Source organism: Protopterus annectens, chromosome 3.part1, assembly GCF_019279795.1.
Source record: "Protopterus annectens isolate FY-2018-M chromosome 3.part1, PAN1.0, whole genome shotgun sequence".
Classification (NCBI taxonomy): Eukaryota; Metazoa; Chordata; order Ceratodontiformes; family Protopteridae; genus Protopterus; species Protopterus annectens.
The window spans coordinates 1838185680-1838209445 of NC_056732.1; the positions used below are offsets into that span (position 1 = coordinate 1838185680).

A 23766-nucleotide genomic window follows, 5' to 3' on the forward strand; every position below is an offset into this window, starting at 1 on the left:
ATGTGTCTGAGTAATTTATTTAGTATGTGGACTAAACCTTTTGTTTTTGGACTCAGATGGTAACACTTCATCTTAATGACTTTAAATGTAAGCATGAAAGCATGCTTTATGGAAACCTTTGGCATGTCCAGGAACCCACTTTCTTTTATAGGAATTGATAGGATAGTGGGATCAGATGCACAAAAACTGCTGGACAATAAAGAAAAACACTGGATTATTTGTTCAGGGACTCTTTTCAAACCAAGTTTGAATAAAGAACTTAAGGCATTATTAAGAACAATTTTGATAGGAATGTTGTTTAGATTATTTTTATTTTTATTTTTTTTTTAGTTTTATAGTTATTTTTGACACTTTTATTTAACTTTAGATACAGGAAGCATACATTTATATTAAAGAAAACCATCTTAACATGTTCACAGTTACAAACATTATATATTACATATACCCCAGGATTCAATAACACCTACAATAAGTGTACACTGTTCTGAGTGAACAGACAACACAGACATAACTCACATCTTCTTCCTCCTAATTTTAGTTTTCCTACTGATATAGTTTCAAATATTGACAGGGATTCATAAATGGGCTGCACAGTGGTGCAGAGGTTATGTTGTCTCCTCACAACAAGAGGTTATCTGGTTCGATTCTCGGCTGGAGTGCCTTCTGTGTGGAATCTGCATGTCCTCCCTCTGTTTGTGTGGGTTTCCTCCAGGTGCTCCAGTTTCCTCCCATGTTACAAAGACATGCATCTGGAGTGTTTCTTCCTGGGCCTCCACTGAAAATTGGCTTTGTTCCAAATCGAACTTTCCTGGTAAGCAAATGTTAATAAAATAAAATAAATAAAGGTTACTACAAAGCATAGACTACATGTACACTTAGTGTAATTTTTCTGCATGACTAGAAAGCACAAGAAATATGATACGAAATTTCTTGAGTACATGTTTGTGTACACTTAGTTTAGGCTCTATTGAATTTGGCCCATATTCTTTTGTACAATTATCTTCAATCCAGCATTAAATAGATTGATCAATTCATGTCTACCCTTAAGCCTCACTCCTCCTCCAAAAGAGTATCTGCACGTATTATTCTCACAGTTTCCATTTTCCTGTGTAATTTGCTCCTACCATTTTCTAAAGATCCCAGTTCCAGTTCTTTTATCTCAGTTATAGTATTCACTACTTCAGGTACAATTGGATTAGACTTTGATTTCCATGATTTTAGTAATTGCGTTTTTGGGCAGGCACCAGAGTTAAACCTAATAAGGCCTTACTAAGTCCATACAATTCAGATCCTGTTTCCCAGCTAAAAAAAAGAATTTCCGTAGTTACGCCAATTTGCTCTCCCAGTACTTCTGACAGAGTACTCTGTGGGGAAATTTTAAAGTCTGCCAAGTTGTTGCACTTCCAAAAATATATGTTCCCAGTTGCCTCTTTCTTCTCCATCATACCTCCAGCATTTGCCATCTAATAGAGGAAAAATTCTTTGTAGTCTGCTTGGGATATAAAATAATGATGCAAACACTTCCAAGCAAAAATTTCTGAATCTTCTAGACTTTGTTGCATATCTGGGAACCATACATATGTCCTCCCATTGTTTCCTTGTGAATTGTTTATCCAATCTCTCTCCTCAATCTTTTCTAATCTTCTCTGATTGATTTATATAGTTATTGTGTAATATTTTATATGCCCTACTAATTATCCAATTTTTAACAGCAAGCTCTGTTGTAGATTCAACTAAAAACTCTACCAAAGCAGGTTTTACACTTAGGATTCCCCATCCTCTTCTCTTTGCATATGCTCTGTTATCAATCGCTGATAGGAAAGGTAGTCTTTAACCTGCAGTCCAAATGTCTTCTTGGCTTCTTCCCACTCTGTTAACTTTCCCTCTGTGGTTATTTGCTCCAAATACCTTGGTTCCTTTGCCAGTTTTCTCCAGTAAATTCAAGTACCCCCTTGCCTATTCTGTGTACCCCTAATTGCAGTCATCCCTATTGCCAGAATCTCCTTCCTGTATTCTCGTGATTGCTTAGTTCGTAGTGTACTTTCTGCTACTTTATGAATATTGATTCGTAGGTAAGTACTAGATTAGCTGCCCTTGTAGGCCACTTGAAGTCAAGCCAATTTCCATTTTAAAGGTGAGAATCCAACCTTGTATCTTATGTTTGTGAGGTAAACACCTTAACCATTATGCCAGCCCCCAATTGGAAGCAGTTATGTTAAACATACCTTCAGGAGAAACAGACAAACTCTTATTTTATGTACCTTAAGCAAAACATAATACATGTATGTCTAAACAGAATGTTAAGCATCATAGATCAACTTAGGGACTTAAAAAAATGTAACCATTAATTTTGTGAATGAAGTTTTCATTTTTAAATGACCCCGTTAATATCCATTTCTTGATTGCACATCTGCATTCTATCAGTACACAATCGACAAACAATGAACACCTCTGTTCAAGACAGACCAACTTGTGATCAAGTCCTGCCACAGTTTATGGTCATCATGATACTAAAATTCTCTCTTAGGAATTCAGATTTCTGACACATACAAGTCTCGTATAACATTATGTATGGCTGTTATTCTCTTTAAGGATCTGCATCAAAAATCCCACTCTGTCCTTATTTCTTGAATCCCCCCATTCCGTCATCTTCCCTTTCCATTTTAAATGATAGATTTCTACTTGCGTTTGTATGCAAGCCTTAACTGTGTAGCGCTGAGGTATCCCTTCACATCAGGTAATCCTATACCACCTTGTTTTATTGGAAGGATCAACTTATCCCACTTGACCCTTGCCCTCTTCCCCTCCCAGATAAAGAGTTGAAGGATTTTATGAATTACTGTCCACAACTTTTCCTCTCGTTGATAAAAATATGCCTGCCCTGTATATAAAACTAAAGTGACTAAAAACATTTTCACTATTTGTATCTTGCTATCCATATTCACAAAAAAGAGCTTCCAGTTTCTAAGTTTTTGTATTATCTTTTTAGTCTCTTCTAAGATATCCTTGGTTGCCATGACAAAATTATTGTTTTACCCATACTCCTAAATATTTAATTTTACCACATCCCCATAAATATGGGTATCACTGAACCAATTCATGTGTGGGTACATAGTTTAAAATTATAGTCCTTGTTTTGTGTTTATTAATTTTATATTCCAGAAAGACTTGAAACATTTTAAGAATGTTCCACAACACTGAGATGTCCTTCTCCGGTTTTATCAGGCACAAAATAATATTGTCTGCAATTAAAGCTATTTTTATTGATTTACATACTAACTATATCCTTCAATTTCTGAGACCCTTATTTTCTTTGCCAATGGCTCTAAATTTCTCATCTCTCATAATTTGCCAACTTACTCTATCGAATACTTTTCCTGCATTAAGAGCCACCAACAACAGTAGTATTTTTTTACATTCTGCTTCCCTGTAGATCACTATTGTTCTATCAGTGTTGTCAGGTAACAGTAGTGATTTCTTACATTCTGCTTCCCTGTAGATCGATATTGTTCTATCAGTGTTGTCGGGTAACAGTAGTATTTTCTTCCATTCTGCTTCCCTATAGATCACCATTGTTCTATCAGTGTTGTCAGGTGACAGTAGTATTTTCTTACGTTATGCTTCCCTGTAAATCTATATTGTTCTATCAGTGTCGTCAGGTAACAGTAGTATTTTGTTACATTCTACTTCCCTGTCTATCGATATTGTTCTATCAGTGTTGTCAGGTAACAGTAGTATTTTCTTACATTCTGCGTCCCTATAGATCACCATTGTTCTATCAGTGTTGTCAGGTAACAGTAGTGTTTTCTTATATTCTGCTTCCCTGTGGATCAATATTGTTCTGTCAGTGTTGCCAGGTAACAGTAGTATTTTCTTCCATTCTGCTTCCCTGTAGATCAATATTGTTCTATCAGTGTTATCAGGTAACAGTAGTATTTTCTTCCATTCTGCTTCCCTATAGATCACCATTGTTCTATCAGTGTTGTCAGGTGACAGTATGCTTCCCTGTAAATCTATATTTTTCTATCAGTGTCGTCAGGTAACAGTAGTATTTTGTTACATTCTACTTCCCTGTCTATCGATATTGTTCTATCAGTGTTGTCAGGTAACAGTAGTATTTTCTTACATTCTGCGTCCCTATAGATCACAATTGTTCTATCAGTGTTGTCAGGTAACAGTAGTATTTTCTTATATTCTGCTTCCCTGTAGATCAATATTGTTCTATCAGTGTTATCAGGTAACAGTAGTATTTTCTTCCATTCTGCTTCCCTATAGATCACCATTGTTCTGTCAGTGTTGTCAGGTGACAGTAGTATTTTGTTACATTCTGCTTCCCTGTAGATCGATATTGTTCTATCAGTGTTGTCAGGTAACAGTAGTATTTTGTTACATTCTGCTTCCCTGTAGATCGATATTGTTCTATCAGTATTATCAGGTAACAGTAGTATTTTCTTCCATTCTGCTTCCCTATAGATCACCATTGTTCTATCAGTGTTGTCAGGTGACAGTAGTATTTTCTTACGTTCTGCTTCCCTGTAAATCTATATTGTTCTATCAGTGTCGTCAGGTAACAGTAGTATTTTGTTACATTCTACTTCCCTGTCGATCGATATTGTTCTATCAGTGTTGTCAGGTAACAGTAGTATTTTGTTACATTCTACTTCCCTGTCGATCAATATTGTTCTATCAGTGTTGTCAGGTAACAGTAGTATTTTGTTACATTCTGCTTCCCTGTAGATTGATATTGTTCTATCAGTGTTGTCAGGTAACAGTAGTATTTTGTTACATTCTGCTTCCCTATAGATCACCATTGTTCTATCAGTGTTGTCAGGTAACAGTAGTATTTTCTTCCATTCTGCTTCCCTGTAGATCGATATTGTTCTATCAGTGTTGTCAGGTAACAGTAGTATTTTCTTACATTCTGCTTCCCTGTAGATCGATATTGTTCTATCAGTGTTGTCAGGTAACAGTAGTATTTTCTTACATTCTGCGTCCCTCTAGATTACCATTGTTCTATCAGTGTTATCAGGTAACAGTAGTATTTTCTAACATTCTGCTTCCCTTCTATCAGTGTTATCAGGTAACAGTAGTATTTTCTTACATTCTGCTTCCCTATAGATCACCATTGTTCTATCAGTGTTGTCAGGTGACAGTAGTATTTTGTTATATTCTACTTCCCTGTCGATCAATATTGTTCTATCAGTGTTGTCAGGTAACAGTAATATTTTCTTACATTCTGCTTCCCTATAGATCACCATTGTTCTATCAGTGTTGTCAGGTAACAGTAGTATTTTCTTACATTCTGCTTCCCTGTAGATCGATATTGTTCTGTCAGTGTTGTCAGGTAACAATAGTATTTTCTTACATTCTGCGTCCCTATAGATCACCATTGTTCTATCAATGTTGTCAGGTAACAGTAGTATTTTCTTCCGTTCTGCTTCCCTGTAGATCGATATATTGTTCTATCAGTGTTGTCAGGTAACAGTAGTATTTTCTTACATTCTGCTTCACTATAGATCACCATTGTTCTATCAGTGTTGTCAGGTGACAGTAGTATTTTCTTCCATTCTGCTTCCCTGTAAATCTATATTGTTCTATCAGTGTCGTCAGGTAACAGTAGTATTTTCTTAATTTCTGCTTCCCTGTAAATCTATATTGTTCTATCAGTGTCGTCAGGTAACAGTAGTATTTTCTTACATTCTGCTTTGCTGTAGATCGATATTGTTCTATCAGTGTCGTCAGGTAACAGTAGTATTTTCTTACGTTCTGCATCCCTGTAAATCTATATTGTTCTATCAGTGTCGTCAGGTAACAGTAGTATTTTCTTACATTCTGCTTCCCTATAGATCACCATTGTTCTATCAGTGTTGTCAGGTAACAGTAGTATTTTCTTACATTCTGCTTCCCTGTAGATCGATAATGTTCTATCAGTGTCGTCAGGTAACAGTAGTATTTTCTTACGTTCTGCTTCCCTGTAAATCTATATTGTTCTATCAGTGTCGTCAGGTAACAGTAGTATTTTCTTACATTCTGCTTCCCTATAGATCACCATTGTTCTATCAGTGTTGTCAGGTAACAGTAGTATTTTCTTACATTCTGCTTCCCTGTAAATCTGTATTGTTCTATCAGTGTCGTCAGGTAACAGCAGTATTTTCTTACATTCTGCTTCCCTGTAGATCGATATTGTTCTATCAGTGTCGTCAGGTTTGTGCTTCTAGTCCACAAAACCACAGTGATCCGTATCTATTGATACTGGCAACACCTTGGCCATTCTTTCAGCTATTATAGACATAAACACCTTATAATCATGATTTAAAATAGAAATGAGCCTATATGAATCTAAGTCTGGTGGTCTTTACCATCTTTAAGTATTCCAGCTACCGTAGCTTTCTTCCAGGATGTTGGTACTTCCTGTGTTTTTAAAATATAGTTAAAACCTTCCAGATTTGTGTCACTTTCTTCCCTTTTAGTTTCCAAACTTCCATCTGTTCCTGGAGGTCTTCCTGTAGATTGATTATACATCATTGTTTTTGTCTTATCTTCTCCTACCTTAACTGTTAAATGTTGAGCCTCATCTACCTCTAAACTTGGCATACCTATGTTTGCCGTAAAAATTTCCATTTGCGCTTTTTCTTGACTTCCATATTTCTTGGCTTTATACAAATTTTCATAAAATTTCTGAAATTTCTCTAAAACCTCTTCACAGTCTCTGGTTATTTTTCCTTGTTTTGGGCTCCCTAAGTTTAGCAACAACCCTTTCTACTCTCTGTTGCCTGTGTCATTGTGTTAAAAGTTTTTTGTGCTCTGGAGTTATCAAAACAGTTGCTTAACAATATTTCTAAACTCATGCATATTATCCAAATACTCCTTTATTTTCTCTGCATTTGCACCTCTTCTTGTTCTGAGAGATTCCCTTATTCTGCAATACTTTAACCTTTGTCCTCTAAGTAATTCTTGCCTCTTAACCATACCACTCTTTTTTTTATTTCTAACCTATTTTAAACCTCCATTCCATTTTATCTGACTCACTAGCTATAACTTACGGAGAATTTCTGTTTTACCTAATAACTCTCAAATAATTTCCACTACCCTTTCCTTAAATTCCTATATTTTTAACAGGTAGGTGGGGAAGTGCCCATGTCATATTTTGTACTTCATTACCCTGTATTTTTTATCTTGGTTGTTGTTTGCACATGATCTGAAATAGTTATTGGATGTATCAAAGCATTCAATTAAATCCACATTTTCTTGTGAAATATAATTTCTGCCTAGTCTAGACTAGTTACTGTGTCTTCGGAAATAATATGTAAATTCTGTGAGGTCCTACTACTGAATTCAAGTCTTCTGTACCAAATATTTTCATAAATTTATTCATAAATCTACCTTCTTTTGTTATATTTTTCCTTCTTAGGTGCATAGGAGGTTACTAGGCTAATGGCCCTAGGGCCTTTACAAGCCTAGCCATGTTATACTCGTGTTCCCCAACTGACCTTTGTTAGATGGTCATTCTTCACAGAGCTAGGCTATGATTAGCACAGACTGCCCCTGTCCATGAGGGACTTAAGGTGCCACTTTTAGGGTGAATTTACGGTCTATCATCCAATTGAATAGGTTGTGCTTGAATAGGGTTATTGAGGAGCTCTGCTCATGTGAATTGGGGTTTATTCCAGAGTGACAATCTCTGGGAGATATTTCTGTCTCTCCAGCATGTTCTGTTAATGTCACAGTTTAGGTTGAGATCCGTGGAATGAGTGACTCTTGTCCTATTTGATTTGCGGATGTGCAGCATTTCCATTAGGACAGGGTCAGAAACTGCTCTGTCGGCCAGGCACAAGTCGCCCGTCAGCAGCCTGTAGGATACAGAGTGCAGTGACAGGTTTTTCAGTCTTTCCATGTAGGTCATGTTTTGGAGGCCCTGGATTTTCCTGGTGAGAAACCTCTGTGGTCTCTCCAGCTACTGCAGGTGTCTGGCGAGGTGTATGGAAAAGGGAGCATTGTACTCTATTAGTGGTCTGATGAGAGTCTAGTACAGAAGAGTTATAACTTCCTTAGTCTTGGATGTGATATCCTTACTTATGAGATGTATAACATAGAAGGCTTTCCTTACCACTGTAGACAAATGGTGATCGATGTTTAGATTGCCATCAACCTGTGTTTCCAAATCTCACACTAATGGATATGAGCTTAGGGGAATGCTGTAAATATTGTACTTTTTATGGACTTCCTCTTTGCCCAAGAGGATATAATATATATAATTTTGCGTTTAGTTTAGTATGTGGCTTTGGCACCAATTATTTGTCTGTGTTAGTACTTTTTGTAATATGTTAACATCATCTAGGGACTCGGTGATTGTGCCCAGTTTGTAATCATTAGCAAACTTTGTAAGCCATAGGTCACCTTCTTTCTGAGAAATAGATTCCAAACAGTAGAGGCCCAGTACAGATCCTTGTAGTATGCCACTGGTAAAGGTGGAATCCCCAACTTTGACAGTATGCATTCTGTATGTGAGCCAGTTGGCTACCCATCTAGAGATGTATGGGTTAATCCCAAGCTGGAGGAGATTCTCAATGATACCTGAGCGGGGATTGTGTTGAAAGCCTTGGCTAAGTCAAGATTGGCAGTATGTACTTTTTTGCCTCCATCCCAGGGCTTTGGTGACATTCTCAAAGAAGTCCACCAGGTTCAATAAACATGATCTACCCTTAATTAAGCCAAACTGGGTTGGGTCAAGAATTTGAAGGTCATCTATGTCCTTGTTGACAAGATCCGTGACTATTCTTTCCATGACCCTGTAGATAAGGCTCGTTAGGCTTATGGGTCTAAAGTCTCCAGGGTTGGTTGATGGACCCTCTTTGTGCAAAGGGATTACTGTTGCTGTTCTCCACTCTGCTGGAACAAAGCCAGTGCTCAGACTGAGGTTAAAGAGTGTGCCAAGTGGTCCCACTATACCTTGTTTTAGATTGTTTAATAAGCAGCCTGGGATATTATCTGGTCCCATAGAGGCCATGTTTTTGGCCTTGGAGTGCACAACTATGACCTGCTCTTTAGAGATGCTAGGTAGAGGACTGGTGTCAGGTATGCTTTGGGGTATGGCTTGTGGGGAAAGGGAGATAAAGTTTGCACCAAGTCCTTCAGCTAGCAGGTTGGCAATTTCCTCAGGTTCAGTATGAGAAGTACCGTCCACTATAAGTTCGGCACCTAGTTGAGCATTCCCTTTTAGATTTTGGATGTAGCTAAAGAATGCCTTATGATTATCCTTAGCTAGGGATGCTAATTTAGCTTCATAACTAACATTAGAGGACTTCACAAGATATCTGATTTGCGTGTTCATGCTGTGAAGGGTATGCTTCTTCTGCTGCGTAACTTCCCTCTTGTTCTTAGACATCAGTTTCTTCCATTTGTTATATAATTTGTTTATACTTGAGGTCTACCAGGGCGGCCTGTTTTTTCGAGGGCCTGGTTTTGATCTGGTCAGGGACAGCCAAATCTATACAGTTGTTTAGGTGGTTATACAGGGCATTTGTGTACTCCTCTGGATAGGAGTCATTGTTGTCTGTGTTAACAGAGGGGTTGAAACTTTTTATACCATTGTCTAGTAGGTTATATTTTCCTTTGGAGACATTTTTCATTTTTTTTTTTTTTGCTCCTGTGGGAGTGTCTCGTCTGATGGTTATTTCAAATGAGACAGATTTATGATCTGACCTTACCAGTGAGGACAACGCACAGGGGGTAGTACATTGACCCACATGTTGGTGAGTACTATTTCTAGGACATTTGAGCCCCTTATGGGGGTGCAGACTAGCTGTTCCAGGACAATTACATCGACAGAGTAAGCATGTTTGTGCACATGTATGTCACCCAGTTGATGGAAGGATAGCTGAAATCACCCATGACCAAAGTGCTTGGCTGTATAGTGAGTGACTCTAGTAAGTCCGGGTAGGTGGTATGCTTCTGTTCCTTCATGATGGGGACCTGGAGCAAGCAATGATGTGGTAGGGTGCTTTACCTTTAGTTTGACCTGGAGTAGTTCAAGAGAGTCACACTGTTTAACCAGTCTTGAGGTGTATTTAGCTTTAATGAAGATGGATACACCTCTTCCTTTGGTTCTTTCACACTCTTTTTGGGGTCTGAACATGTTTAAGGCATTGTAGCCTTGCTTGGCCAGGGTGCTGTCTGCAATCTTGAAGCATGTCTCAGTGACTGCACAGATGTCAGCATCTTCCAAGGTGAGGAGCCTTTCCAGGGAAAGGAGTTTCCTGTTTAGGCTCCTAGCATTAAGTAGCGTAACCTTGAGTTTGTCTCGAGTGGGTGTTTTTACAGCAGAAATTTTGTTGTTTTGACATTGCCTAAAAAAGACACCATGGGGGAGGCAAGCACCTGAAAGCCTGGAGGAGAAAGTTGAAGACCTCTGGCAAAGCAGCATGGTCCATCAACCATGTCTTCTCAGGCTGACAGATACTGGATCCCCCTGGATTGACACCAGAAGCTAAGCCAATTGTTGTAGTCAATCATTCTTTGTCTATGTTGTGGCATCATCCTGGCTGAAGGTAGCATGCTGCTTAGGGCTCGAGAAATACCTGCTTGGAACACATAATCTGAGAGTTCAGTCATGTCTGTCTTCTTATAGTCCAGAGAGGTACGTCTCAAGTCATTCACCCCATGTACTATGACAGAGTCATATAGGTAATTGTTGAGCAGCTTGACTGCATGCATTATTTAATAGATCCTGGCCCCTGACAGGCAGCTGACCATGACCTTCACTTGTTCAGCATGTGAGGGGGGGCATCTGTGTGTCTCACTGAGTCGCCTATGACCAGGACATTTGGTTTTGAGCTGTTTTGCCAGATCTTTGTGTGTATGTTGTTATGTGTAGTGGATTCTATTTGCTTTGCAGTGTGTGCAAATGGTTTTCAGCTTATGTTGGTTTGTGTGTTGTGACCTTGTTTTGTATGAGAGGTGATGTGTGTGCTGACAACTTGTCTGATGTCCCGTTTGTTGTTATATGAGAGAATTGATTCCAAATTCATACTGTAATTACATCTCTCACATATTGTATTTGTTTATTTTAGGAGTAAGTGGTTGTCAGTATTTGTGTCTTTCGGCTTTTCCCAGTTAGGGGTCGCCACAGCGGAACTCTGGCCCGCTAATGATTGGCAGTTGATTTTTACGTACTGGCTTGCCAGGCCTGACGCACAACCTTCAACGAAGGTATGCCCATTCATGCATGTCTCCACGCAGAAGACGCTCTAGCTGAGATTCGAACCGAACAGCATCTTACTGTGAGGTGACAACGCTACCGCAGCACCACCACCGCAGTATGAGGCAATTACTACATTGCCTCAGGATGCCCATGTCAATCGGATTGGCCAGAGAAATGGTTGGAAACGGACCATCCATTATGGGAGGTTTGTACCATAACTGCTGTTGGGGAGTGGGCTAGTTTGACCAGATTTTGCTCTCGGATTAACAAAAGGGCTTATTCTATTGAAGGCTGGGGTGAAAACTATGGCAACACTTTTCAGCAGGCAGCTGAGTTTCTGGCAATGCAGCAGGGAAGTTTAGGAGAGTTCACTAACAGATGTCTAAGAGAAAATTGTTTTTCAAGAAGTTTACATCTGTACGTAGCACTGCTGAAACCTGCTGAATGGTGCACAGCTAAGTGCAAACGAGTCTCGGAGATACAGGCTCTCATGGCAGTACCTCCTTTTCTCATTTTTCATCAGGACAGAGTCTCTCTAAGAACCAATCCTTCATTCATGCCAAAAGTAATTTCCAGGGTGTCTCTAAATCAAGCCATTCACCTGCCTACTTTCTTCCCCAATCCTCAAAACAGGGGGAAGCACTGCTGCATACTTTGGACATACACAGACAACTACGCTACTACTTGGACAGAACTAAGACCACCAGAAAGTCTGACCAACTGCTTGTAGCCTATGCTGCTGGAGTACAAGGAAAAGCAATCTCCAAACAAACAATTTCCAAATGGATTGGACACTGCATCAGATTCTGCTATTCTTTTCATGGAAAAAGTGTGCCAGCCAATATTAGGCCACACTCCACCAGAGCTATAGCCACATCCACAGCTTTCCTAAGAGGAGTGGCTACAAAGGACATTCTAGAGGCTGCTACATGGAGCTCCGTGCATACATTTACCAAGCACTACAACCTGCCTTTATACTCCAGATCCCGAGCAAGCTTTGCTTCGGCAGTCCTGCAGGGCATTTTAGCTACACCATCACTTTCTTAGTTCCAACCACCCCCAGCTTGGCTATGGTATTCAACCCATATGTTATGACTGCAGTTGCATTCTTGAAGGACATAGTACAGTTTTGTACCTACCATAAATGTAGATGTCCGATAGATATGCAACTGCAGTCAGATTTTCCCACCCTCCTACCCCTCTGCAACCTTCTTTATGGGTCCACTCCCCCTACTCCTATTAACTGGGGGTATCTCCTATGGTGTATCTGTTTATTACTTTTGTGCATGTCTGGAATTGTATATCCATTCACTAAATTTAGCCTTCCTAGGAGGGTACCTGGCATCTGGGGCAAGAAACACTGAAGAAGATGGCGTCGGCCGATGCCTTTATACTCCAGCCATTCTGACGTTGGAGAGGAGGCGACACCAGCCGACGCCGGACCCAGACTTTGGAATCCGGCCGACCGAGGGCTGCCTGAGGCAGGACAACCCATATGTTATGACTGCAGTTGCATATCTATCGTACATCTACATTTATGGTAGGTACAAAACTGTACTTTTCTCTGAGTAAACACTGCCCAGACCTTCTGATTTATTGCCTTCGCCTTTAGTAAGTTTGTTTCCATGGAAACATAAGAACAAACTGTAGAACTGCCCTCAGCTCCAGATTACTGAGCTAGCACCGGGTATTTGTTTGCTTAAAGAAATCTTCTTATTACATTTTGGTTGCTCTCATTTTTAAAACCTACTTACATTCACCAAAAATGTTGTTAGATGAAGCCAAGGGCATTAATCCAGACATTTCCTTATGTAAAAGTAAAATAAAACATTTCATTTCTACATATATTATAATCTGTGCACTTTCACACCCCACACCCCACCCCAACAGCCCAAGGTTACAGTCTATTGACTTAAGCATGCTTTTGTTTAGCCTTTCTTCTGTTTTTACATTGTAATGCCTACATTTCTGAAAACTAAACAGAGAAGAAAAAAGTATGTTTACTTTAGTATCTTTATCCCATACAAGAGTCACTGAAAATACTACACCATATAACATGCAATTTATACCATAAAATGGGTTACACAAATGCTGTTAAGTAAATTATTTCATTTATTTTAATCAGCTGTGACCACATCTGACTTATTTTTTCCTCTAAATTACTGGGAGCCATCTCTTGTACCAAAATTGGATCTTGAACTGCTTTTTGCTGAACACCTGCAGGATTTTTCCCAGCCAGTGTTTTTTCTTCACCTTTTCTAGCTGATTTTCTTTTGAATTTCTTCTTTGCTTGCATCCAGGCAGTGTACTCACAAACCAGTAACTGTATTTTCCTAAAACAGGCAGAATCACTGGCCCTTCTCTATCAGTTTCATTTTTCAAAGTGGGAGAATTGAAATTAAGCTGTTGATCAGTGTGCAGCCATCTTGGAAAGCCTCATTGCTTAGATTATTTTTTGAAAAACTCCAGTAGTCTCAAGTTTTGCTTTTGAGGTGAACTTGTTCATCCATGTCTTGAACACATACTAAAATGTGTATGATCAGGGAAGTGTGTGTGTGTGTGTGTGTGTGTGTGTGTGTGTGTGTGTGTGTGTGTGTGTGTGTGTGTGTGTGTGTGTGTGTGTGTGTGTGTGTGTTGGGGGGGGTGTCTACTCCTTTTCAATGAAAACACAGTTTACCAAACATTACCTAGCCGACTCCAATAAACCGAAACTACACTTCAATGAAACGTCACTATCGCGAATCATGGTTCATCGAACAACAGTCGGCAGTTCAGGGATGCTTAAAAGAACAGGTGCCGTGTTTTTTTTCTTTTCATTTACTGTTGTAACTGTAATGGAACCTGTAGAGAAGCTGAAACTTGTTGATGTAGATCGTGGTACAGTGAAGATAAGGAAATTTACCATTTTCCCCACTGTAGTGTGATCTCAGAGTTAGTATATATAATTAGCGGGGTGTGAGGGTGTAGGGGAGATTTTCCCCTGCAAAAATGTGTTTGGACTGTATATTGTAGTGTTTTTACAGTTCAGTGAACTGTATTTCGCTATAATATGTTTTCGTTGAAGTGTAGCTCAGGTTTATTGGAGTCTGCTGTGTGACATTCGGTATATATATATATATATATATATATATATATATATATATATATATATATATATATATATATATATATATATATATATATATATATATATATATATTTATATATATATATACACACACACACATATATAATATATACACACACAAACACACACGCACATATATACATAATACACACACACACACATGCAGACACACACACATATACACATATATATATATATATATATATATATATATATATATATATATATATATGTATGCATTCTGCATTTTTGTATAGATAGCTGTATATGTACACATGCAAGTTTCGGTGTAAGTGTACAAATGTGTATGAGGGGTAACAAAGCTGCCTTTTCAATGATTTCATATTTCTAAAAAGGAATCTTGGAGTGGTGTCTATCAGCTTACTAATGTCACGGTCCGCTGTTAAAATTCCCCAGTGTCTCTTAATAACATTCATATAGGAGGAAACATCATGGAAGGGTCCCTGTTAATTCATCAAATAAAAATATCGTTAAATGGCATTTCAGCAGAAATGCCATTCATCGAACCATTCTGACTGAGATCACATTATGGTAAGGATCAACAAATTTGCCCCATCTCCACTGTAGTGCAGTCTTGGAGTTTGTATATGTAATTAACTGTGGCTGTGGGGCACACAATCCCTCACATGGGGGATTTCAATGATCCAATGAAATGCCATTCAAAATTATTTTCATTCTATGAGTTAATATAGACCACCTAACAGTTGCAGTATGTATTAAGCAGTTAGATGTGAAAGAGTGGTTAACTTAAGTTTTAGCAATGTAAGTGCAGAACCACTAATTTTAAAAGAGCAAGATAAGTTTAGTTATTATTTATTTATTTAACATTTCTTAACCGGGAAAGTCTGACTAGGAACGAGCCAGTTTTCAGCGGAAACCCGGGGAGAAACACTCCAGACGCATGGCTTTCTAAGTAAGTGGGTGGGTGCTTTGTATTCTGGTTCTGTGGAATATGGTGGGATAGCCAAGAAATGTAAGTAGCTGAAGGGGAGTGGTTTCACAAAATGATAATTTTATGTTTATTGACAATAGCCATTGATAAAGGAAAGGGAAGGATAAATGCAGTCAAATTAATATAATAGGCAGGTGACTAGAAAGACAGTTGAGGTTAAAAACACAACAGTGCCAGTGTGGGAGGGTCAGAGAAATTTTAATTTGTATGTGACTCACAAGAGACAAAGCTGTGGTCTCTTTCCCAATTTAAATATGAAATGAAAACATGGTGTAAAGAAAATAAACCACAGTATAAAAAATAGAAGGCGGCAATGAAGCAATACAAAATACAAGAAAGCAAGAGCAAACTAACCTTTCCCTCACAGCAAGTTGTGGCAGAGTCTGGGTGAGCTTTTCCAATAAATCAAAATTTTCATCAAATGTACTTGTTGCCAAGATCTTTTCAGTCTGACATGCATCCAGAGGCATAGATAGGGTGGGGGTAAAATATGCAGCTGCTTTAGGTGCAAAGTGTTACAGAGAGCAGTCATCAGAATCCGATTGTTATTCAGTGCACTGTAGGCCTTTAGGAATGAATGCTAGTATTACATTAGCAGCAGCTGCTTGCTGCAGTTTAAAAGGTCACCTAGTTTAGTTGGGTGTACTAGATTGAGGGACAGCACTGGGTGCCAGCATAGCTAGCCACAGGTCTGCACGATCCTGCCAAAAGTCAAATCTTTTTACTGAGACATACTAATATACGAGCAGTGTAGGATATGCACCCTTTGAAAAATCTGAATTATCCCATCAAGTAATGTGCAAATCATTATTCTGTAGGTAGCCTTTATTTCAGTTTTGGTTTGCTTGTTCATACTAATACTCTGTATAGTCAGTGGTCTTGATCTGTATGTTGCAGATTTTAAAGGTAAGATGGAAAAAAGATAACTCATTATTCATGTTTAGAGTAAATTTTGTAAACAAAAGTGAAGTGTTTCATATTCCAGAAATGGTCTGTATAAAGATCTTTCTGATACTATATAGGAATAACTGTCAGAATTTGGTTTTGATAAATCCATAACCAGTTGTGTTTCAATGTAGCATACTTTACTCATACCTTTATACACCTTCACAAGCCCATTTACAACTTGCATTTTATGCTCTCTTTTCGTAAGTATAATTCTGTACTAGGTAATCACATGTTCATACCTTGTAGTTACAAAATCATAGCTGTTTCATGTAAAACAACATGAGCATTATGTACCGTCACTGTCACCCACTATAACAAAATCTGTAATACCCTATCAGTGTTTTGTCATCCCTATGCCTCATATTCCATGATCAGTAAATAATTTATGCATAACTTTTTTTTAACAGATGAAGCCTGATGTGTTACATCTTAGAGTCTTATTACTACCTGTTTCTTCAGATAATCATATAATCTGATATGATAAACATGTCACTACACTTTTCAAGTTTATGCCTGTATAACATCAGCTGTGTTGTTGTGTAAAATCTGTGTTTAATCATGTACGCATACAGTAACATACTGTGGGAACTGTCTGGTAATGTCACATATTAAACATATCATAATGAGAATCCATTCATGCCACATCTAACTTTGTCTGTTGCATTATATTTGTTTCTGCAAGTAGTTCCACTGCTTATATCATGATCTGTGAATGATATGATTTGAAAGTTGGCACGATGGTTAAGGTGTTTACCTCATATACAAGCGGTACAGAGTTTGATTGCCACAAAAGGAAATTAGCTAAATTTAAAATGGCCCACAAGGGCAGTTTTCCTAAGTAACGCTGCAATTCCCCAAATATTTAAGTCTGCATGCAAGTAGGCATAATCGGTGGGAAAAAAAAACTTGTGTGATATGCATCTCAGTCTCTCAGCAACACACTTATTTCTTTGTTACTTTTGTCATCAAGTCTCTCTAATTTTCTATATATATGTCTGCATTTCCTTCAACTTACCTCTGTTTTTTCTATATCTGGATAAGCATTTTCTACCAACTTCATTCTCATACCTCTGAACCAGTAATTAAAACTTTTCCTGTGACCTCACCCTCAAAAGAACTTGCAAAAGTCGTTATGATGAATGTAAACATGTCATACAAAAATGTAATCCTTTTATGCCCCCTGTAATTTCAGGAGAATAACTCTTACTTGGAAAATGATTACACATTTTACATGTAATGTCTATATGTTGTATGATAAGGTATGGATCTGAAACTTAAGTATCAGAAATGGAGTTATAAAATGATGTGAACTTCTTTTCTGGTTGATTGCAAAAATGAGCCTACTTTAAATTAAAAAAAAAAAAGAGCTAACAGTTTTCTGTACCTAGGCTGTCTGCTTTCCCCAAGAATTGCATATGGTTCACAAAAAAAAAAAATCAAAACTGCACGAAAGTAACACCAATTCCATTGTCTGTGTAACTGGCTTGACTCCATTAAATTTCCATTACCCCCTCAACATAGCAATAACTAAAGTTAATAAATCGGTTTTCTGGACCAGAACGATGTTCCAGTCTCTTTCTTTAGCAGGAATAAATGCATTCAGAAAATGTGTTCTCCTTGCCTACATTGAACTGGACTACTAGCATCTGTTGCTTCCAGGAAAATCCTCTCTGTCTTACAAAAAAAAGTCTGGCCTATTCTGTAAGTGTTTAACTGTCCTTCCCAAAGAACCCTACCATTACTGCAACCAATTTCTGTGTTTACATGTTTAGGTGTATACATTATTGGGATGCCATTTTTTTATGTAAACTTAAAATAGGATCCTTCCCCTTCCTTGCATGCTGACTTACAATTAGAATTTCCAAGTTCTAACCTAGATCTCTTCTCCCAGTAGTTTCAGGCTTAGTGACCCCCTTCTTATAAACTACACTACACAGTCCGGAGTTTGGAAATCCATGCCTTCCAGGCTGGTCTTCAGTCACCCTCCATATTATATTCTGAACTGAAAAAAAATGAAGAAAGGTAAATATATCCTTTTCCACAGCAGTTCACTTACATAAACAGTACAGCTCTTTTGCTACATTTTCATACTTAAGTAACTCAACTAATGGCCCCGTATTCCTCTGTTGTATTACCCTGCCATATCTTCTCCCCGTAATATTCATTTGTTACATATTTTGTGTGCTGTATTATATGTTATACTTGTATGTTCTGGATTGCTTATTTTATTATCACTGTTTTGTGCATTTAGTTATTTGCTACATTTTAATATTATATACTTCACTTGGGAGGCATGGAAGTGGTCCCTACAGATCAGAGTTCTCTTCTGGTTAAAACATTTTAAATAAACAAACATCTCATGCAGACTCCAGAACTACTGAGCAGAGTTCAGAATTGAACTGTGGACCCTGAAGGTATGAGGTAGAGGTGTTCTTATTCAGCTGCCTTTGCCTAAGCTTCCTTTTCATTACCTCCTTATCTCTTTGCCTTACTGTTTACTCATGTATTGTTCTTCGTTTTCCTCTTTAACAGCAGTTTCTATCCAATGAGATGTCTCCATTACATCACCTGACATCATGCACCACTTGCACTTGCACTTGCACAGCTCTGTTGGAATACTGTTTAGTTACACCTCTTCCCACCAGTGTAGATCACCAAAAGATTTCAATTCACATAGTTGATGCAGGGGAATAATTAGAAGGGGGACGGATAGTGGATCTCCAAGGGATTACCATTCACATACTTAATGCAGGGGAGTAATTAGGAGGGAGAGGGATTGTAGATCACCAGGGATTACCATTCACATAGTAGATACAGGGGAGTAATTAGGAGGGGGAAGGATGGTAGATCACCAGGGATTACTATTCACGTAGTAGATGCAGGGGAAGTAATTAGGAGGGGGACAGATAGTGGATCTCTAAGGAATTACCATTCACATAGTAGGTGCAGGGGAGTAATTAGGAGGGGGAGGGGATGGTAGATTACCAGGGATTAACATTCACTTAGAAGATGCATGGGAGTAAGTAGGAGGGAAGGGATGATAGATCACCAATGATTACCATTCACATAAGAGATGCAGGGGAGTAATTAGGAGGGGAAGGTTGATGGATCACCAGGGATTACCGTTCACATAGGATGTGCAGGGGAGTAATTAGGAGGGAAGGTTTGGTGGATCACCAGGGATTACCATTCACATAGGAGGTGCAGGGGAGTAATTAGGAGGGGGGGGTAGTAGATCACCAGGGATTACCATTCACATAGTAGATGCAGGGGAGTAATTAGGAGGGGGAGGGATGGTAGATCACCAGGGATTACCATTCACATAGTAGATGCAGGGGAGTAATTAGGAGGGGAAGGGATGGTAGATCACCAGGGATTACCATTCACGTAGTAGATGCAGGGGAAGTAATTAGGAGGGGGACGGATAGTGGATGTCCAAGGGATTACCATTCATGTAGTAGATGCAGGGGAGTAATTAGGAGGGGGAGGGGATGGTAAATCACCAGGGATTAACATTCACGTAAAGATGCATGGGAGTAAGTTGGAGGGAAGGGATGATAGATCACCAAGGATTACCATTCACATAAAGATGCAGGGGAGTAATTAGGAGGGGAAGGTTGGTGGATCACCAGGGATTGCCATTCACATAGGAGGTGCAGGGGAGTAATTAGGAGGGGAAGGTTGGTGGATCACCAGGGATTACCATTCACATAGGAGGTGCAGGGGAGTAATTAGGAGGGGAGGGATGGTAGATCACCAGGGATTACCATTCACATAGGAGGTGCAGGGGAGTAATTAGGAGGGGAGGGATGGTATATCCCTATTGTTTTTTTTTTTTTTTTCAGTAAGTGAGATAATCAGTGTATGCTAGAAAACATGGCACCCCTTGAGGAGGGAGGGCACATTAGAGTTCAGGAGTGACTGTTTTGTAAAAAAACAATAATTTGGGTGTCATCTGCGGTTGGTGTTTGTGTTATGTACACCATTATTTGTGGCAAACACAATCCAGGATGTACCAAGGCTATTAAGCTAAATATGTGGTGTATGAGCTGTTTGCTATGAAGGCATCTGGACATGCTGTCATTAGGTGTTCTTGTGAATTATACCATATTCAGTAAGGTAACCTGCACTTTACTGCATTTGGAGCATCTCAGAATATGTCCATTAGAATGTCAAAAGTACCTCACAAAGAGGATCCTAAGCCTTAAACACTTGTCCTATGTGGACAGACTCAAAAAATTCCCAACTATTCTGTCTCATATCGCCTACTTAGAGGCGATCTCTGCTTGACTTACAAAGCCATGTCTGACCCAGCTCTGTTAGAAATGCTACAGCTAAAGAAATCCCAATCCCTCCACACCACACGCTCCAGAGATCTCAACCTCATTATCACAGTCAACAGAACGTGCTGGAGGGACAGGTTCATAACCCAGATACTGCCCATGCTATGGAATAGACTGAACATACGTGTCAAACAGAGCACCTCACTGGCCCTCTTCAAGAGAAATCTTGATGAGTGGATGGGAAATAGAAAATTCATCCCAGGGATCACTCCAGTGGCTCTACTCAACAGAGGCACTGGGACCTAAGGTCAGGTGGCACGATGCCAGGGTAATCCTATGGGCTAGGATTGTAAAGACTTCAGGGCCATTAGCCTAGTACACAGCTATGAACCTAAAAGGTCCACAGTTTTCACTACCATTTTGGATGTTGACTTTGTAGCTATTTTTAGTGGCACTTGTGTATAATACACATTAAAATTACTTACAGAGTACTTTGATATTGTAAGCATTGTGCATTTTTTAAATTAAATATCCTTCATTTAAGGCAAGAAGCACAATTTTTTTAAAGAAAGTGCTTTACGTTTATAGTCACTGTATTTAATAACATTTATTTTAATTTGAGCATTTTGACCCCTGAATAGTTCATTTTAAATGCCCAGACGTCAAAAACCATTGAATTTAAATGATGGGTGATGCAATGAATTAATGTAGTTTGTAAGCATTATGAAGAAAGTAATCTGACTGAAAAGCATCAGATGTATGTTCTGAAGTAATGTGTAAACACTAAACTAGAAAACCAATGTTAAATGTGATTATTGTAACAATATTGCAACATACAGAAAGATTTTTTTTTTTGATGATGTATTCACTTTAGAATTGTTTTATCAGTTTGGAAATGAAAACAAATATTTATAGGATAATGAAGGCAGTAGCAGTTTGTATTGTTACACCTGTTGTGAAAAATAAACTCTGCTGTAGATCATTATATTTTAATACGTTCCTTTTTCTATTAAGTCTTTAGGAATGCAGATTTCAGCAAGATTCACAGTTACCAGACATCACAAGGGAAATATGTTAATTCTGAAGATGACAAGACATTCATAGTTGAGAAGTCTGTCACAAGAGATGACCCCATGTGCCCTGAAAGCAGGCAATATAACAGTGTGAAATATAACAAGGAGTTTAACTTGAAAGCAGAACTAGAACTGTATGTGGAAACTCATGGAATGGAAAGAGAGAGGCTTGCTTTTCATAGTAGAAGCTTAAATAATAAGTTAAGTCACAGAGCAAAAAGACAAAGGAATGCACTCTCAGTACATAAACAAACAGTTTTTGGAGAGTATTCCATTGGTCACAAGGGTTGTACAAGGAGAAACAGCTCAATAGTGAATCAGATTACTTATTCTGGACACAAACAGTATAAATGTACCAGATGTGGCAAAAGTTTTAAACAGAAATCTAGTATGGAAAAACATCAGGCATTTCATACTGGCTGTCAGCCATTAAAAAAGAGAAGCCAAAAAAAGTATAGATGTGCCACATATGGCAAAAGTTTTTTATGGAAGAGGGGTTTGGCAGAAAATGAGACTATCTACATTGGACAGAAGCTCTACAGATGTGTTACATGTGACAAGGGTTTTATAGATAAGAGAGATTTGACAGCACATGAGAGTGGAGAAATTAAACAAAGACAGACACCCTTCAAATGTAGTACATGTTTCAAGGGTTTTACAACAAAGACTGCTCTGTCAAAGCATATGACTATCCACAATGGGCAGAAACCCTACAAATGTAGTCTATGTAACAAGGACTTTGTATATAAGAAGACTTGGGCAATACATCAGACTTTACATACTGGACAGAACCCCTACAAATGCAGTATATGTGACAAGGGTTTTATGAATAAGTTCTATCTGGAAACGCACCAGAATATCCACACTGGACAGAAGCCCTACAAATGTACTATATGTGACAAGGCTTTTGCAGCTAAAAACAATCTAGTAACACATCTCTGTATCCACACCGGACAGAAGCCCTTCAAATGTACATCATGTGACAAGGCTTTTATAACTAAGTACAATCTGGAGAAACATAATCAGAGCATCCACACATTATTGAAGCCGTACATATGTACTGCATGTGACAAGTGTTTTGTAAATAAGGACGGTCTGGCTGCACATATGAGTATCCACACTGGACAAAAGCCCTACAAATGTAATACGTGTGGCAAAGGTTTTACTAGGAAGAATGGTCTGGCAGCACATATGACTATTCACACAGGGCTGAAGCCCTACAAATGTCCTACATGTGACAAGGATTTTATAAGTAAGAGCAATCTGGCAAGACATCAGACTATCCACAGTGGCCAGAGGCCCTATAAATGTGCTATATGTGGCAAAGGGTTTGGACAGAAGCGTTACTTGGTAAAGCATCAGTCTGTTCACACTGACCAGAAACCCTATAAGTGTGTCACATGTGGCAAAGGATTTACACAGCATTATAGTATGAGAAGACATCAGTCCATTCACGCTAGAAACAATGATTCCTCCCTAGAGAAAACTCCAGAGCCAGATGCTGTACCCAACGTCTAGCAAAATATATTGACATCTTTACCCCATCCGTAGGGTTCAGAAAGGCTTAATGTAGTGTGTCGAAGACTGTGGGCTCTATTCCGTCACCAGCTAGTTGGATTAATTTTCTAGTACTTATAATGCAGTGCAGCATAAATGGGGATGCTGCACTCCTGGGTGTGCCTTCCTTCAGATGAAATAGTAAACTGATGCCCCATTTGCCTGAGTTAGTAGTACCGCAAAATTGACAGGCCAAAAAAGAGCCATAAAGATGATGGAGTGGACTGTTGAGAATACGAAAGAAATTAAGTATTGTCACTGTTATGCAAGAAGCCCTGAATTTCCAGGTAGAAGATATTCAAAAGGATTGAGAGAAATTTGAGAAAACAAAAATACTTGCAAAAGAAAAAAAAAACGTCAAAAGCTTCAAATGTACATTTGTGTTCATTAATACAACAGATCCATGAAAAACATTATACAGACCAAGAAACTTTGGGATGTTTGGAAAAAGAAGCAACTGAGGAAGCTGTTAAATATATAGAACAAAACCAAGAGATTTTTGAAAGTTATAAAAAGGAAACATGGACATGGGAAAGAGAGAGATCTGATATGGTGCAATATGTATGAAAGGGAGAAAGCCAAACTTATCAATACAAAAAAAAATC

At 38.6% G+C, this 23766-nt stretch overlaps 1 protein-coding gene across 1 annotated transcript in view; it reads left to right on the forward strand.

Moving 5' to 3' along the window:
* LOC122798735 (gastrula zinc finger protein XlCGF57.1-like) overlaps positions 1-23557 on the forward strand; it is a 133970-nt gene extending 110413 nt beyond the window's left edge. The window contains exon 4 of the mRNA XM_044067838.1: positions 21546-23557. Coding sequence (XP_043923773.1) covers positions 21546-23122 — 1577 coding nt within the window. The 3' untranslated portion in view covers positions 23123-23557. The remainder of the gene's footprint in view (positions 1-21545) is intronic.
* Positions 23558-23766: the final 209 nt, after the last annotated feature.